This window comes from Ostrea edulis, chromosome 2 (genome assembly GCF_947568905.1).
Source record: "Ostrea edulis chromosome 2, xbOstEdul1.1, whole genome shotgun sequence".
In the NCBI taxonomy this organism is placed as follows: domain Eukaryota; kingdom Metazoa; phylum Mollusca; class Bivalvia; order Ostreida; family Ostreidae; genus Ostrea; species Ostrea edulis.
In genome coordinates this window covers 24773074-24790945 of record NC_079165.1, presented here as the reverse complement: position 1 = coordinate 24790945, position 17872 = coordinate 24773074, and the positions used below count along the sequence as shown (strand labels likewise).

Here is a 17872-nt window from a genome sequence, read left to right as displayed (position 1 = left end):
GATCATTTTTAGGAATAGCTGGATACTATCGGCGGTTCGTGAAAGACTTTTCTAAAATCGCAAGACCTTTACATGAACTTGTATCTGGTGGAAAGTCAACAAAAAGAAAGAAAGTGAAACAAACATCATTTCAGGAATCATGGACGAATCAATGTGATGATGCATTTGAAATCTTGAAACAGAAACTCGCATCTTCACCAATACTCGGATATCCGGATTTCAAGCGCGAATTCATCGTAGAAACTGATGCCAGTATGGATGGATTAGGTGCAGTCTTGTCCCAGCAACAAGACCAAGGCAAAGTTGTCATTACTTTTGCATCACGAACTATTAGACCTCAAGAAAGGAATATGAACAACTATAGCTCAATGAAGTTGGAGCTACTTGCTTTGAAATGGACGGTGACGGAAAAATTCCGTGATTATTTGCTAGGATCTCGTTTCGTGGTCTATACAGACAATAATCCACTAAACTACCTTCAGACAGCAAAGTTGGGAGCTACTGAAATGAGGTGGGTAAGTCAGTTAGCACAGTTTGACTTCCAGGTCAAATTCCGTTCTGGAAAATCGAATCGTAACGCAGACGCTTCGAGTCGAAGACCTATTCCGAAGTCTAGGACTGTGACTTGTGATTCTGAAGCCACAATTCAGAATATTGTGTGTAGTTTCCCTTTGATGAACGTTCTGGATGGAACTCTACCTGTTACGCCTGTGCGAATTAGCTCTGTTCATGTAGAATCAGCTACGATAGACTCTACCAACACATTTCCTGGTTATGAGATGGCTGAGTTAACTTCACTACAAGAATTCGACCCTGTGATTAGCCAAGTTATCCATTGGTTGAAAAGTTCTACCAAGCCATCTGCTGGTCAACTTAAATTGGAAAAACCTGACGTGAGGAAGTTATGGAAACAGCGAGATCGGTTACACATCGATGACAACATCTTGTATAGAAGGATGGAATCAGAAGTTGGACCTGTACAACAGATTGTTCTTCCAACAGTGTTGAAACAACATGTGCTAGAATCATTACATAATCATGCTGGACACCAGGGTACCGAACGAACTCTATCCCTAGTTCGTAAGCGTTGTTATTGGCCAACCATGGTTAAGGATGTGGAATCGCACTGTAAGAAATGTGAAAGATGCTTGATAGCAAAAGCTCCTCTTCCGAACATTCGGACACCAATTTCCAACTTGTTAGCCTATCAACCTCAGGAAATACTTGCAATCGATTTCACAGTCTTGGAACCTGCTTCAGACGGAAGGGAAAATGTTCTTGTTCTGACTGACATTTTCAGCAAGTTTACACAAGCTATACCTACCAGGGATCAGAAAGCAGTAACGGTAGCCAAAGTGTTGTTGAAGGATTGGTTTTTCAAGTTCGGTATTCCCCGTCGTATTCATAGCGATCAAGGAAAAAATTTTGAAAGTAACATTGTTAAGGAATTGTGCAACATGTATCATATAGCGAAAAGTAGAACTACTCCATACCATCCTGAGGGTAATGGTCAAGTTGAACGGTACAATCGAACTATGCACAATTTGCTCAGAACTCTCTCTGTAGAACAAAAACGAAAGTGGCCAGAATACTTACCCGAGTTAGTCTACATTTACAACTCAACCATTCATTCTTCCACAGGATACACTCCATATTTTCTTATGTTTGGCCGTGATCCTATTCTACCTATAGATCACTTACTAGGAATTGTCGACACAAGTTCTGCTTCAACGAATACCTACAACGTTAGTGAATATGTATCCAAACACAAGGATAAACTAGAAACAGCTTTTGAGAACGCAAAGAGAAACTTGGAGGACAATGCAGAAAAACGAAAGGAACAGTTCAACCGCAATACAAAAGAATATTTAATTCCGGTTGGAACCCGTGTGTTAACGCGTAATCGAGTCCAAGGCAGAAATAAGATTCAGGACATGTGGGATTCGACACCGTACAAAGTGATTGATTCGCTTGGAGATAATGTGTATTCAATTCAGTTAGCTGATGGATCAAGACCTGTGAAGAACGTAACAAGACGCAAAATTTTGGACACTGGTGAAGTCGTTCCTAATGAATCGCATGAAGAAATTCCTGTTACTGATTCTGATTCCAATGACTCCGATTCTGAGGAATTCTTTTACGGTGTTATCCAACACAGTCGAGATGAATCCGATAGTCAGGATGAACCTGTACCAACTCCAGAACATTGTGTTCCGACAGTTGACGTTTCACAAAGCTCTGAACCCTCCGTGAATCCGCTTAGACGTTCAACAAGGAACACTGCAGGACAACATTCTAACCCGCATCGTTTGCCAAAGTCAGCTGTTCGTTCCCAAACAGTGAAATCTAAGAATTTCCAGGAACTTAGTGATGCCGTAGCTAATTTAGGCGCAATGTTAGCAACCAAACTGAGTGAGGCATGGACATCATCTTAAATGAGTATTATTTGTAGACACACATTTAGGGTTGCAGTGTAGATTTTTAGAATGTTCCCTTTATTTTGACTATATCATGTTATTCTTTTGCTGTGGTCAGCAAAAAAAATAAAGAGAGGGAATGTGTAAGAGATGCATTTTAATACCATATTTTTATGTATATGTTAGAAAAAGAAAAAAAAATATTTTAGCATAGCTAGGATTCGAACCGGGGTTGTTGTGGTCTGGAATTGCCAATCCGGTGTGTTTACCACTTGACCACTGCAGATTATATACGATAGCAAAGTTGTTACGCAATAAAAAAAAATTCATAGTCGCACTCTCAAAAATAATGCAGTCATGTATATTAAGTTTTGTGCAGATTCAGAGTAATGAAAATATTGTAACTTATATTTTGCATTATTTACATGTTTAAAATGGTATTGTTTTTGTAAGAGAAGTTTTTGAAATATGTCAAAACTTGGTCATAGAGATTATTTTTCTCGTGCGCGTCATTTGTATTATGGTCTATAGTCAAACTGCACAAAGATTTTCCTGTATTATGAAGTACATTATCCATCACCTTGATACAGTTGATATAGTTGATACTGATTACTTCATATCATTCAATAAAGAATAAAGTCAACAAAAAGAATCCAGTTTCTTACACTAGAATTATCCATGAGTTGTGCAACTCGGCTTAATATTAATATTTTCTCGTAATTAGGAGAAAATTTTCTTGTATATTACGAGATATTTTCTCGTAAATTCGAGATAATTATCTCGTAATTACGAGATCTTTTCTCAATTACGAGATCTTTACAAGATTATCTTTACATGAGTATCTTGTAATTACGAGATAATGATCTCGTAATTACGAGATAATAAAATGTGAATTTATTAATTTTTTTTTACATACTAATAGGCTTTCGTATGATGTACATATTTTGATCAAACAGAATATTAGTGTGACTTGGTTTCAGAGGATTGTTGTGTAAACACCTAGGCGGATCCAGGAAATTGTGAGGGGGGAGGTTCTTGGTCTTTTAGCTACTTTTCACAATCTTCAACCCCCCCCCCCCCCACCCATTTACATCTTTTGTTTGTGTATATATATGTAATATGTTAGGAGGATCTTGAGACGCTTTTTAAGCATGAAAATGCCTTACTGGTTTGCTGTCTGCCCCCCCCCCCCCCCCCCAGTTCTAGCCATTGTTATCCCTATACTCAGATCTGATTTTAAATAAAAAAAGGATGATTTAAAGGTTACTCCAAATAGACCAGGGGTCTGGGGCCGCCTAGGCCCCCAGACGCTCTGCAGTAAATGGTGTAAAATCCTGCATTCTGAATATTTCCTGGCAATTCTGTTTCACTTTTAAATTGTCTGCTTCTTGAACAAAACTTTTACGTTACTCTTACTTTTTAAGAAATCTTAAGGTAGCTCATTACATTAAATCTTTATTTAATGGCTCGTTCATTCTTTCTTTATTTCCTCCCATGGGAGATTGCATGAACAATACAGAAATTACATCATTAGAGTATTACACATATTCATATATACAAAGGAAAAGGATATGAGATTTGTACATAAGAAGAAAGTTGAGCACAAAATAAGTACAGGTGATACATAGCTAATTAGAATTGAACACCGGAAATGGTGAAAAACCTGCAGTTATGTAAAACGTAACTGTCTGTTGTAACATGCTGCTGCATCCCTCAGGAAGCTGAAGTTCAGAAGATGCAAGCCGGGTTCGTCATAATGGGAAAGATTAACTGTGAACATTCTAGCACCTAATAGAAAAAGATATAGATCTTGATGACAGAGACCGCAAAGTTCAGCACTGAGCACAATATCAAGGTCAATTACTGTATTCCACCAAGCATCTTGGATAGCGACTGTTCCTACGCAAGTGGTCGAAACGTGTTCAAAAACGTTTGTGAAATATTTGCCACAGATGAGACAAGATGTCGGAGGAGAGTGTGGAAAGGACCATAGCTTAGTGATAAATTTGCAAATCTCTACTTCATGAATGTTAGACGGAATTTTCCAGATAGTCTGTGGAGGTCGCCCTGCCGTTATTTTGTTGAATTGTTGAAAAGAAGGATCCGAGAGCATCCGTTTGTGCCTTGAATCTAGATGGAAATCAGTTATTGCTGTTTTGACGCTTATTTTCCACGAACTCTTTGGAGGAAAGTAACCATCTTGCAGATAGAGTAGAAAATGCCGGTGGAGGTTATACTTATAGAGTAGATTAAAAACATCATGGATAAAACCAAAATGTTTGAGTTCCGGAGACTGTATGTAAGTAAAAAGTCGTTGAAGAAATATCTTCTTGGTAAGGGTTTTAGTGTCTAATTCACATAGCCGACCAAGGAATAATAGTTTTCTTTTGTCTATTTCAGAAGAAATCGGAAGAAGTCCAAGTAAGGATTCACAAATGTCAGATCGAGTAAATTTTGGTAAACCCATTGCATGCTTGCAAATGAAGTGCTGTAAGGTATTAAGGGCCTGCAGATCTCGTTGGCGTAAATCGCTCCAGAGTTCACATCCGTATAGGGTGGAAGGGAGAACAATTCTGTTGTACAAGCGCGATACGGTATCAGGGTTAAGGTGTTCTTGTATTTTGAGTGCATAGTAGGCTTGTCGACCTTTCCTACACGCGTTGGCAATTTTCTCAGTATGAACAAGTTTGGATTGAAGAAGAATTCCAAGATGGTTATAAGTTTTGGATAGGTAGACAGGTTCAGTGCCGAGATACCATATGGTGGAAGCATTGGTTTTTGCTGTTGAGGGGGAGAATCGAAGAACACTAGATTTGTCTGCATTAAATTGGAATCACCAGTTTTTGGAGTAGACGAACGCTGTATTGAGAATCTTCTGGATGGCAGAAGGCGGTAACGCAATGCAGGAGATGTCATCTGCGAGAGCAGGAGTAGAACTAGCAATGTTGTAAATACCCATGTTCGGACATTGATTTTGAATTTCATGAAGCAGGTCGTTGATGAACACCAGATAGAGGGAAGTAGAAAGTACCCCTCCTTGGCGTACTCCTTGAGAGACAGGAAACCAGCTGGAATTTATGTGATTCACTACAACAGAACAGGAGGTATTTATATGACAATCGTCAATCAGAGTCCATAGACGACCGGAAATTCCCAGACGGCTAAGTTTACACATGAGACCGTGTCTCCACACAGTGTCAAAAGCCTTTTGTGTATCTAGAAAGGCGACATATACGGGACTACCCTGTTCAATATTATGATGTATAGTTTCTTGTAGGTTGAAAGATGCTGTAAGACAACCGAGTTTCTGTTGGAATCCTTGCTGCTGAATATTGGGAAATTCTACAGTTGAAAGAATGTGCGACTTTATTCTGTATAGAAGCAATTTCTCAAAAATCTTCAACATGCAGGGAAGCAGGGCTATTGGTCGATAACTGTTGGATGATTTCTTTGGTTTATTGTGTCCTTTGTGTATGGGGACGATAATGTCTTTTTTCCAAGAAGTTGGGATTTCGCCAATTTTTATAATTGAATTAAACAGATGTTGTATGCACAGTTTGAGTCCTGTGCCGCCATAAATGATATGTTCACTCTGTATTCGATCTATACCAGGAGCTTTTCTGCGTTTTAAATCACTAATAATATTAGAAATTTCATCAATAGTGATGTCTCCACCCGGAAGAGATTTTTCGTTCAGAAGTTTGGTCACTGTTTTTAATTCACTATAAGAATTTTCAATAGAACGGAAGAAATCATCGTTGAAGGTTCCAATGTCTTGCAGATTGTAAATATTTTCGAAGTGTTTCGCGAAACAGTTAGCAATATCTACAAGGTTTGAGTAGGAAGCGTTTTCGGTTTCTATTTCTGAATAGATTCGAGAACTACGAGGTCGCTGGCGTTTAATCAGCCTCCAAAAGAGTCGAACATCACACTCTGAAGCTTCGTCGATGTCTTTGAATACTTTAGTCATGAAGTCATCATGTGTTGACTGCAATTCATTACGAAAATTACGTTTTGCGCGTTTATAATTTCTGTAAGATTCATGACACATGCCGCGAGGTCGACCCTCACTTAACCAAATGTTGCGTTTTTGTCGTTCTGTATTATGTAGTTGTTTCACTTTTGGCGTCCATTCCGGTTTTTAATATGGCTTGTACTTCGATACAGGGATGTATTGGGATGCAGCATCATGCAACAGACAGTTAAGATCTGAACAAAAATCATCAGTATCATTTACACATTCAAGATTTCTTTCTAATAATGCAACAGAAACTTTAGAAACAAAACTTTCATACTCTCTGATTTTACAGGAATCAGCCTTATGCCAAGCCGGTAAATATTGAAAATGATTATCTGCAATTCGGTTTTTAACATCAAAGTCTAGAACCATGAAAACAGGAAGGTGATCTGATGTACAACTATGTGAACCTTCCTCAAAAACATGATACAGTTCAACATATTTACAAAGAGAATTGCTACAAAAAATAAAATCAAGTGTTGACTTTGTTTGGATAAAAGTATACTGTGAACCAGTTGACTCAAAATCGACTCGGGGACTTCCTATGTAATTACGCATGATAAAGTCTTTAAGCAAACTCGACTTGTACATATTAACTCGACCAGAGTCTATATTGTAACAACTAGCATTAAAGTCACCTCCTACAATAACATCCCCTATGGACGAAAAATGTGCTACAAGATCTTCAAGTAAACCCATTTCAGCTGTATATGACTGGATTACATTATCTGCAGGAAGGTATGCACCAAAAATGTACAAAGATCGGTCACTGGACCGTTTGATTTTTAGGCCAATAATACGTGATGAATCAATGTCTGCTAATTCACATATAGACAGTTTGAGTTCCTTTTTATACAGAATGCCAACGCCACCCTTACCTAAGTAGCGCGAGAATTGTGTGCAAAATCTGTTCTTTTCAGAACTACATGTAGGTTCTGTGCGTACAAAACTGAGGTAGTTAGGGTGGATTGAATCCATAAAGGAAATATTATTTGGTTTGAGTTTGTGCTCGGATACAATTGCTATATCACACTTAACATGACTAAGCATATCGGAAAGACAAATTGATGATGACATAATGCCTCTGACATTCCATGATAAAATACTAAGATTATTTGGCATTTATATAATTAATTTTAAAAGACATAGATATTGTATATTACAGATACACACAGATATTGCATAACATATCGTTTAGTCATGGTCATGATCTTGAGACTCCCAGTCTTCATCATCATAATTAGCATCCTCAGAGCGAGCAATTTTGTCCTGCCATTCTGTTGCTTAGCCAAGGTCTGCACGAAATGCCCCTTGGCCAAAAACCAATCGACTCTATCACATGTGCGAAAAAGTTATACAGGCTCTCAATTACTTTATATGAATTTTTGTGATTTATCCCGGTATGATAAAAAAGGTACGTTGTTTCCAAATAAAATACTATAGAGTTCACATTTCGCTGCACGATTTGATGCACAAAAGAAAAATTATTAAAATTGCTAATGTCTTTTTAAATCTTTTTAAATCTACGGATAAAATCTTCTAAAAAAAACATGTCAATTTGAAAAAAGATATATCAGAGAAATATATTTCAAAAAGAAATTGAAATGAAATGGTCAAAATTCAGAAATATTACGATTTTTCTAAAATGAACCAAGTACATCGGATTATAAAAAAAATAGTCATAGAGGACATTGTACACTGTACTCAGAAAACTACATTCCCTTGAAATAAAATGGTTTACAAATTAAACTATTTTATAAAGGAAACTAATTTCTTGATGAACAGTGCATACAATCAGCAATATGATTATTTTAGTGATTTCTACCAATTTTGACCCGGATCGGTACTTTTTTTCTCCAGTTTGAATATAATGACTATATCTAAAACTTGGTCATTTCGTTTCAATTTCTTTTTATAATATATTTCTTCGACACATATCTTTTCTGACATGTTTTTTAAAGATCATATTCGGAGATTTAAAAAATATTAGCAAATAGCGTTTTTAATTTTCATAACTTTTTTTTAAAAATTAGAATGTTCACATCTGAATGTTTTATTACATATTCATATCATGCACAGCGAAATTTGAACGCAAGAATCTCTTATTTGCAGACAGAACATTTTTTTTTATTATTTCGGGAAAAATCACAAAAATAATCTTATAAAATAATTCAGAGCTTGTATCACTCTTTCGATGGTGAAACCATACTTGATAAGAAGTGTATTAACGAGCCATTAAATACAATTTTAGTTTAGTATCTGACGAATATATCATAATTTATATATTCCAGTGTTTGGTCTCATTCATTGTGGAATTAAATGATATACCGGTGTTGATAAATTTGAATGATGCAATTACATGCAAGTATCCACCTTTCATATCATTTAGACTCAAAGTCTCGTTAAAATTGAATAACTTAAACATTTTGTTCCGCAAAAAAAAGGGGGGGGGGGCGGAGTCCGGAACCCCCCCCCCCCTTCTGGTTCCGCCATATAACACAGAACATATAAATCACTGGAAGGAAGTTCTTTTTTACATGTATAATCTCTGTTGTAATTCACTACAGTGTCGGATCAAGAGGGAGGTCTGGGAGTTGGACACCTACCCCCCTTCCCCCTGTCAAAAGACTTTATTAAATAACGCAATTTGAGGGGGGGGGGGGGGGGGGCTCCTTCTTTTGAAAACCAAACTTAATGGTAGCTCCCCCCCCCCCCCCCCGTTTCAAAACTTCCTGGATCCGCCCTTGCACTAATTCAACAAATCCTAAAATATTACGGAAATAAAACTCAAACACATAATATTGAATAAGCTCGCATGCGCGAGTACAATTTTTTAATGAAAGGAAATCTTTACGGCTGACGTAAATATTAGCAAAACTACACAACATAAACTAGGTCAAACCATACTATTCACTCAAGCGATAACACGTAGATAGTGTATACAGGCTGACACGCCGCACAAGTATTTAATTCTCAGGACTAGACGGAAGGTCGAGAGAACAGGGAGGCCATGTTGGATTTTAAGGTGAGACTAAATTATTATTATAGCAATGACCGCTGTGATTTATATCATACTATAATTCTATTTCGTTAATTGTTTTAATCTGTCAAAAATCTTTAAATGAAATTCTGTTTTTATTTAATTAACAGTAAACTTCTCGTGTGATCCCGCCATCAGAAATGCATCCCCGGCGCAGTGCTCAGGAAGTCCTACTGTGTGACCTCTGTGAAACTGTCCCCCTACAGAGTCACTGTGAACTTTGTAATATAAATCTCTGTGTTAACTGTGCAGGAAAACATGTCTCAGACTCGTCTAAAAGACACAAAGTCGTGCCCTTTTTACACAGAAAGTCTACTAACTACCACAAATGTCCAGACCACGCCGATAAACACTGTGAAATTTACTGTGAAAAATGTGGCATTCCTGTCTGTTTAACCTGCGTCACTTCAGGTAAACACAAAGGTCACGATATATCAGATATTCTGGAAAAAGTCAGCGCTAAAACAGAAAGTTTACAAAAAGATCTAAAAGAACTAGAGACGAGAATTTATCCCCGATATGAAGAAATGGCGTCTAATGTCGAAACTGAGAAAGCCGAAATAGAAACGAAATACGGGAAACTGACGACAGATGCCGATGAACAAGGAGAAATCCTACACCGGGAGATTACTGCCATTGTCAACCGACGGAAATCTGCCATTGCGGAGATGAAAACTAAACATCTGGACGCGCTAAATAAAAATACAGAAGAAATCACACAGAAAATTACTGAACTCAAACAGATCATGTCCGACTTGAAATCAATCCTAAAATCAAATGACGTCTCCTTAACCTCTACTTACAAATCTAGGAATTCCGAATTTAGAACATTACCGCCTAAAGTCCGCGTTACAGTACCGAGTTTTTCTGCTCAGAAAATAAACAAATATCAGCTCAATGAAATGTTTGGTTCTCTGTCGCCATTATCCATTAACACAGAACATGGCGACACAATGAAGTCAGCAGAAGCTGTATCGTCTCCTCCAGTCAAACCACTGCTTGATGAGCCGCGCGTCACCGCCACCATAGACACTGGGTATGGCAATCCATATAGTGTTAGCTGTCTGAGTGAAGATCAAGTCTGGACATGCGGGGAGAAGAAACCCATGAAGCTGCTCAACCTCCAGAGTAAACTACTGACATCAATACAAACCAAGTCAGGGGGACAACCATACGACATAGCAGTGACACGGGACGGAGATCTTGTTTATACTGACACTAGTAATAACACGTTGAACTTAATTAAGAATAAACAGATACAGACCGTGATCACACTACAGGGGTGGAGATCTCGCAATGTCTGCTGTACCGCGGGTAACGACCTCCTGGTTACCATGATCAGTGATGATCTCAAACAATCCAAAGTCGTGCGTTACTCCAGCTCCACAGAGACACAAAGCATTCAGTTTGATGTTCAGGGTCGTCCTCTCTATTCATCTGGTATATCCACTAAATCCATCAGTGAGAATAGGAACCTGGATATCTGTATGGCTGACTGGGGCGCTAAAGCAGTAGTGGTGGTCAATCAGTCAGGAAAACTCCGATTTAGATACACTGGTCATCCCTCTAATACCAAGCAATCATTTACTCCACGCGGCATCACTACAGACAGCCAGAGTCACATCCTGACAGCAGACGATGACAATGACCGTATCCACATCCTAGATCAGGACGGACAGTTCCTCCGTTACATTCACTGTGGTTTACAGGATCCATTCGGTTTATGTGTGGACATCAGAGACAACCTCTTTGTGGCTGAGTGGGGCACTGCTAAAGTGAAGAAAATCCAATATCTATAAACACAGCATTAATTACACTTCTCTAGTGTGAATTACACAACTCAACACAGTGTAATTTACAGAACTGTGTTAATTCCTTCTACTTGTTAATTACATTAGCTTGTTAATTACAGTCCTGTGTACATTACAGACCTGTGTACATTACAGTCCTGTGTTAATTACAGTTCTGTGTTAATTACAGCCCTATGTACATTACAGTCCTCTGTTTGTGATGTGTAACATGTACTTGTGTTTGTGAGTTTAACAGAACATTATTTTGTTTGTGAATTAATTTGTGTTTGAATTTACAATGTATATATTAGATAAACATGATACAGAGTTCAGTCTTACATTATTACTGAGTACTTACTTAGATTTGTAGTACTGTAACAGAGAGTGACCCCAAACATCCAGTCTTCATCACATATCTTCAGATTCAAGGTCACAGTCTTCTGTTTACCATCAATAACATCACACCACTTATCTAAATCTCCACCATCCTACAAAATAAACAAAGTGTAATCATATCAAACTGAATTGTCAAGGATAATCTGTGATATGTAAATAAAGTAGATATGGCTGAACCGGGAATCCAATCCAAGGCCCTTTGTTCCCATGATATGACTGGACCAGGAATTGGACCCGAGACTCCTGTATTACTAGTCAGGTGCTCTAACCACTGAGATATCCAGATTGATATCTATGGTTTGACTGGACCGGGAATCAAACCCGACACCCCTGTATTACATAAGTAATAGTCAGGTGCTCTAAACACACAAAACTATCCAGGCCAATATCCACAATACAAAGTGAGCTTTTCCAATTGAAATTTATCTGTTGTTATTGACTTTACATTATTATCTTCTTCTCCACAACCACTTGCAGGGTGTTGTGTCACTTTTGGTCTAAAATATATAGGATTATAGGAATTTTTTTTTTTTTACAGTTTATAGGGCAAATATAGGGATTTTTACAGCAGATTTAAAGAAATAAATGGGGTATTTATTAAAGAATTTGTATAAAAGTATGTTTCTGCATAAAAATCTAGCAAACATAGTATCTTACTGGAGAAGAAATAATATTAAACATAAAGACAAAATCCATTCAGATGTGGACAGTTTTCTATCCAAGAGACAGATGTGGACAGCTTTCTATCCAATAGAGAGATGTGGACAGTTTTCTATCCAATAGACAGATGTGGACAGCTTTCTATCCAATAGACAGATGTGGACAGTTTTCTATCCAATAGACAAATGTGGACAGCTTTCTATCCAATAGACAGTACTTATACAATCATCATAGTTATTCTCTTCATAACAATCTAATTGAATATCAATCTGGCATCAGCTCCTGGATTTTTCGTTTTTGTTTTCATCTTTATTTTATATCATTTTTTAAAAAAGGATTGTCATTTTTTTGGATATACAGTAAAATATCTGTATCTCGAATATGGTTTATCTCGAATACCCCGTTTGAGTCGAAGTCGACCGCTGGTCCCTATATAAATGATTTAAAAAACTTCTGATATTTTGAACACGGTAATCTCGAATACCCTGCTTATGTCGAAGTATTTTCAAGGTCCCATCCCTAAATTCACCTGGTTTATCTCGAAGTGCAGTCCATTTTCCGCTCTGCTTACCATACCTGGCGTTGGAAGTTACAAATTCATTCCATAATGTTGGAAGGCTTCACTAATCATCAAGCTGTTGAACCATTTATTGTGACCTGGGTCTACTCGGAAAAGGCGAGCGTGGATTAGCGGTCATTAATTATAATTGGTGTAGCCACAGGTGTGAATTTGTAACTTCCGACGCCAGGTATGGTACGCAGAGTGGAAAATTGACTGCACTTCGAGATAAACCAGGTGAATTTAGGGATAGGACCTTGAAAATACTTCGACATAAGCGGGGTATTCGAGATTACCGTGTTCGAAATATCAGAAGTTTTTAAAATCATTTATATAGGGAAAACGGTCGGGACCGGCGGTCGACTTTGACTCAAGCGGGGTATTCGAGATAAACCATATTCGAGATACAGATATTTTACTGTATATCCAAAAAAATGACAGTCCTTTTTTTAAAAATGATATAAAAAAAAAATGAAAACAAAAACAAAAAATCCAGGAGCTGATGCCAGATTGATATTCAATTAGATTGTTATGAAGAGAATAACTTATTAAATTGCATTATCGTTATTATGAGCATTACCTTCAAGCACACTTTGACAATTTTGTGCGTTTATCTAACCCGCATGTTAATGATATAGCGTGTCATTCAAAACACATCCCTGGAATCGGGCGTGTTAGTTCATAATTGGCGGTGGAGGGTGAACCACAATAATGGACACAAGTTTTTACGGGGATGTATAGGGAAATGTTTTTGAAATTCTTCATCTCAAAAACAGCAGGGTCATGATTATGCAAACACGTTCAGATCATTTTCAAGTGTAGCAGGTGTGTGGATTCAAGTGTTTTATATGCCTGTGATTACCGCCGGGGAGGGGGAAGCATAATGTCCTGTCCTGTATGTCTGCCCCCTACTTTAACATTGCTACTAACTTTTGCATTGTAAGTCATATGGCTCTCATATTTCATATATCGGCATTCTATGTAAAAAGACCTTCCTGGTATTACCAGAGATTTCAACCTTGTGACCTGAACCTTAGCGTTTCATTTTTTTTTTATAAAGGAACCCAAACTTAGACAGTATCTCCTGAACTATTTAAAGTACGGCCTTTAGATTTTGTATAGATTCCTTCTGACAGAATCTTTCATTTTACACCATTGTCTTTGACTTTGCAATCTTGACCTTGAAGTTTGACTTATATTTCAAAACTTCAGGTGAAACTTGAACCTTGCTGCTCATCACTTTTGAATTGTAAGTGACAGGTCATTCATTTTTCATGTGTGCATTTCTTGTGACAAAACCTTGTTAGCTATCAAAGTTTTTACTTGTGACATTGGCTTTGGAGATTGACCAGCTTTTAAGAAAACCTCATCAAGGTCATATTTCCGAAACTATTTAAGCTGGGGCTTTCATATTTTGTATATAAGATTCTTTATCACGAGACCCTTTGATAAAATGATATTTGATACTGTGACCTTGACCTTAAAGATTCACCCCAGCTGCAAAACCTTTATTGGAACTTCAACTTCTGATAAGTTTTGAATGGTGAATAAGAGATCTTTCATTTTACTAGATCCAAGAGACCTTGAACAATTCTATATGACCAATCACTTCATGTTGAATTCTTGAATCGGAGAGGAATTCCGGATGATCTTCAAAGCGTAGCTGAGAGCACACTGATGCGTTCAATGTTATAAATTGACAGTGTCAATATGATTTTATCATTTTATTGACACATGATTTAAAAAATACTTGATTAGAATGAAAATAAGCTGTAGTGTGGATCCTTTTAACTTTTATTTCCGATAATATACTGCTTTTGAAAACAAGAGGCCCACAAGCCTTATTGGTCACCTGAATACTAGTGAAAAAGTATCGACACTAACTCCCACAGGCTATGAAATCTAGAAAAAAATTCCCTGTTCTGAACATCTAAGCTAAATTCTAATGTTCAGCAACAAAGATGTGTTCTTAAAACTTCACTGCCCTCAAAAGTACATACAATGATGAAAGGCTTTAAATAATACTGTAGGTTTATTAACATTCAGGGTTTGACATTTACTTTTTTGAGCACTAGACCAGTCGGGCTACTTCAAATGATTTTTACTAGACCTGACTTTATATCCACTAGCCCTGACCAACTTTCCAGAAATAAATACTTCATGTAAATGACAAACGTTTACGACGTAATTTATTAACTTGATAAACACTTTATTATAGTCAATTCAAATAAACTGTTTAAAATTAACATCGAGTAGATGTCGTAAAACATCACTACCGACCGCGATTTATTTATTAGAACTAAAAATAGAGATTATTCCACCACATGGTTCAAGATTGGTAGTTTCTTGTTTATTATTTAACACGACCAGTCGGACTAGTAAATCGACATTTTACCCGACCGGACCTATTATTTAGTAGACTCGGTCGGTCGGACGTGCCTTAGTGTCAAACCCTGACATTAAAACATCTAAAGATATGACTAATTTGGACCCATCCTAAAGTCATAACCCTGGGTTGTAAAATTCACAATTTTTAGTACATCCTTTTCTGCTATTCCTAAGTATGCATTTAGATTTTATACAGTAAAAGCAAACTTACACATAAATATTATATACTAAGTTTGGCCCATCCTGGGGTTAGAACCCCTACTCTGGAGATCATCAAATTTACAATCTTGGTAAAGGACTACCTGCTCTATCCATTTACACGTAGTTTCAATTTAGTATCAATAGCACTAAAGATGTTATTTTAAAAGTGTTTAAGAAGAAGATTTTTTGAAAATTGGTCAATTTTGGGCAGTTTTTGGTCTGCCCCTAAGGCCCCAGGGGTGCAGGAATCCTGAAATTTAAAATTTATGTTCCCCTTGTTCCAAAAATATTTCATACCAAATGTGAAAAGATTGGAATGATAGTTATCAAGAAGAAGTTAAAAATGTCTATTGTTCACATTTAATAACTGACCATTTTGGCCCCACCCTGATACCAAATACCCCTTCCCCTGGGATCATCAAATTTACAATTTTGGTAAAGGACTACCTGTTCTTTCTAAATATCTATTCATACTTTCAATTTAGTATCAATAGCACTAAAGAAGATGTTATTTAAGTGTTTTACACATAAACACTATATACCAAGTTTGGCCCCGCTCTGGGGTTAGAACCCCTACCCCAGGGATCATGAAATTTACAATTTTGGTAGAGGCCTTCCTGCTCTACATCACCATGCATTTAGTTTTGCTTAAACATGTGTGGTTCTTGAGAAGAATATTTTTGAAAATTGGTCAATTTTGGGCAGTCTTTGGCATGCCCCTAATGCCCCAGGGCTGCTGGAGTCCCGAAATTTACAGTTTATGTCCCCCTTGTCCTAAAGATGCTTCATCCTAAATTTGATAAGAATTGGACAGGTAGTTATCAAGAAGTTAAAAATGTTCAATTCTTAACGGACGACGAACAACGCACGACAACCAACTGCAATCGGTCACCTTACTCAGATGACCTAAAAAAACTAGCTGTGTCGTAGCTATACAATAGCCTTTACTCAAGGGTCATCATTTTACAAAAAGAGAAGATTTTTCCTATTTATTACTATGCAATATTTCTGATCCTCTAATATGACTCCACCATTTTTTATCCCCATCTCACTCCGTGGTGCCATAATTTGAGAAAACTTGAATCTACACTATGTCAGAAAGCATTTATATAAATTTCAACTTTTCTGGCCCAGCGGATCATGAGAAGATTTTTAAATGACTCCACTCTAATTTTTATTACCTCCCCTTTGGATGGAGCATGGTCCTCCATTTTGCACAAACTTGAATCCTCTTTACCCAAGCATGTTTTGAAGCAAGTTTGGCTGATATTAGCCCTGTGGTGCTTGAGAAGAAGTCGAAAACGTTAAAAGTTTATGAAGAGATGAAAACACTGATGCTTTCAGCTCATGTGAGCTAAGGAGGGTTAACACTATATGCCCCAGCCATTGCATGAATGAGGCATAAGACATTTTACATAATTTCATTAACAAACCTGACATTTTCTACAGCAATAGAGCTATCCAAGTCCTACAAAATGTTAGAGTCTTAGGGAAATTATCCTCACCAATCAGCCGGTCATCTCAAGTAACTGCTACCCTGTAAAATTGATTTCAACATTAAGAACTAAGTAACCAAAATGACTTCTTCCCACCATTATATTATGCTATTAGAACACAAATGTTTACAAAAAATCTATGTAATTATTCTTAATGTACCAAATTGAGAACAAACTCAATTTAAAAACCCGCATAACACAATATCTAATCTCTGTATACATCAAGTCCTATACGACATCAATGAAAAGTTTCTCACTCCTCCCCTCCCAACGTAAATTTCAGAAAATAGTTCTCCATCCCCTCTTGTCTCAACGTAAAGTTCAGAAAATAAGTCTTATCCCTGTCAACTCACTACATAAAGTTCTGAAAACAGTTCTCAAAACCATCACGTCTCGACGTCAAGTTCAGAAAATAGTTCTCCATCCTTCACCTCCCAATATAAAGTTGAGATAATAATTTTCCACCCCTCACCTCCCAATGTAAATTTCAGAAAATAGTTTTCCACCCCCTCACCCCCAACGTAAAGTTCAGAAAATAGTTTTCCACCCCCTCACCCCCAACGTAAATTTCAGAAAATAGTTCTCCACCCCCTCACCTCCAAATGTAATTAAATTTCAGAAAAAAAGTTCTCACCCCCTCACCTCCCACCGTAAATTTCAGAAAATAGTTCTCCACCCCCTCACCTCCCAATGTAAATTTCAGAAAATAGTTTTCCACCCCCTCACCCCCAACGTAAATTTCAGAAAATAGTTCTCTACCCCCTCATCTCCCAACGTCAAGTTCAGAAAATAGTTCTCCAACCCATTATGTCTCAGCATAAAGTTCAGAAAATAGTTCTCCTATCCTAAGGATATAAGGATTTTCCCCATATGTTTACATGTAAAACTTTGATCCCTATTGTGGCCC

At 37.3% G+C, this 17872-nt stretch overlaps 1 protein-coding gene and 1 long non-coding RNA gene across 2 annotated transcripts; one reads left to right on the top strand and one right to left on the bottom strand.

The window, feature by feature from the left end:
- Positions 1-9281: 9281 nt before the first annotated feature.
- LOC125676118 (E3 ubiquitin-protein ligase TRIM71-like) lies at positions 9282-11592 on the top strand. Its single transcript, XM_056156474.1, has 2 exons — positions 9282-9460; positions 9586-11592. The coding sequence occupies exon 2, from the start codon at positions 9616-9618 to the stop codon at positions 11272-11274; it is 1659 nt and encodes a 552-aa protein (XP_056012449.1). The 5' UTR covers positions 9282-9460; positions 9586-9615; the 3' UTR covers positions 11275-11592.
- Positions 10971-16985, bottom strand: LOC130052189 (uncharacterized). The gene is made up of 3 exons (XR_008800569.1): positions 16903-16985; positions 11624-11753; positions 10971-11245 (listed from the first exon to the last, which is right to left on the bottom strand). It is a non-coding gene; the product is annotated as an uncharacterized LOC130052189 (long non-coding RNA).
- Positions 16986-17872: the final 887 nt, after the last annotated feature.

Excerpts from the sequence above, each read along its gene's own strand:
- LOC125676118 (XM_056156474.1), top strand. The coding sequence starts at position 9,616 with ATGCATCCCCGGCGCAGTGCTCAGGAAGTCCTACTGTGTGACCTCTGT.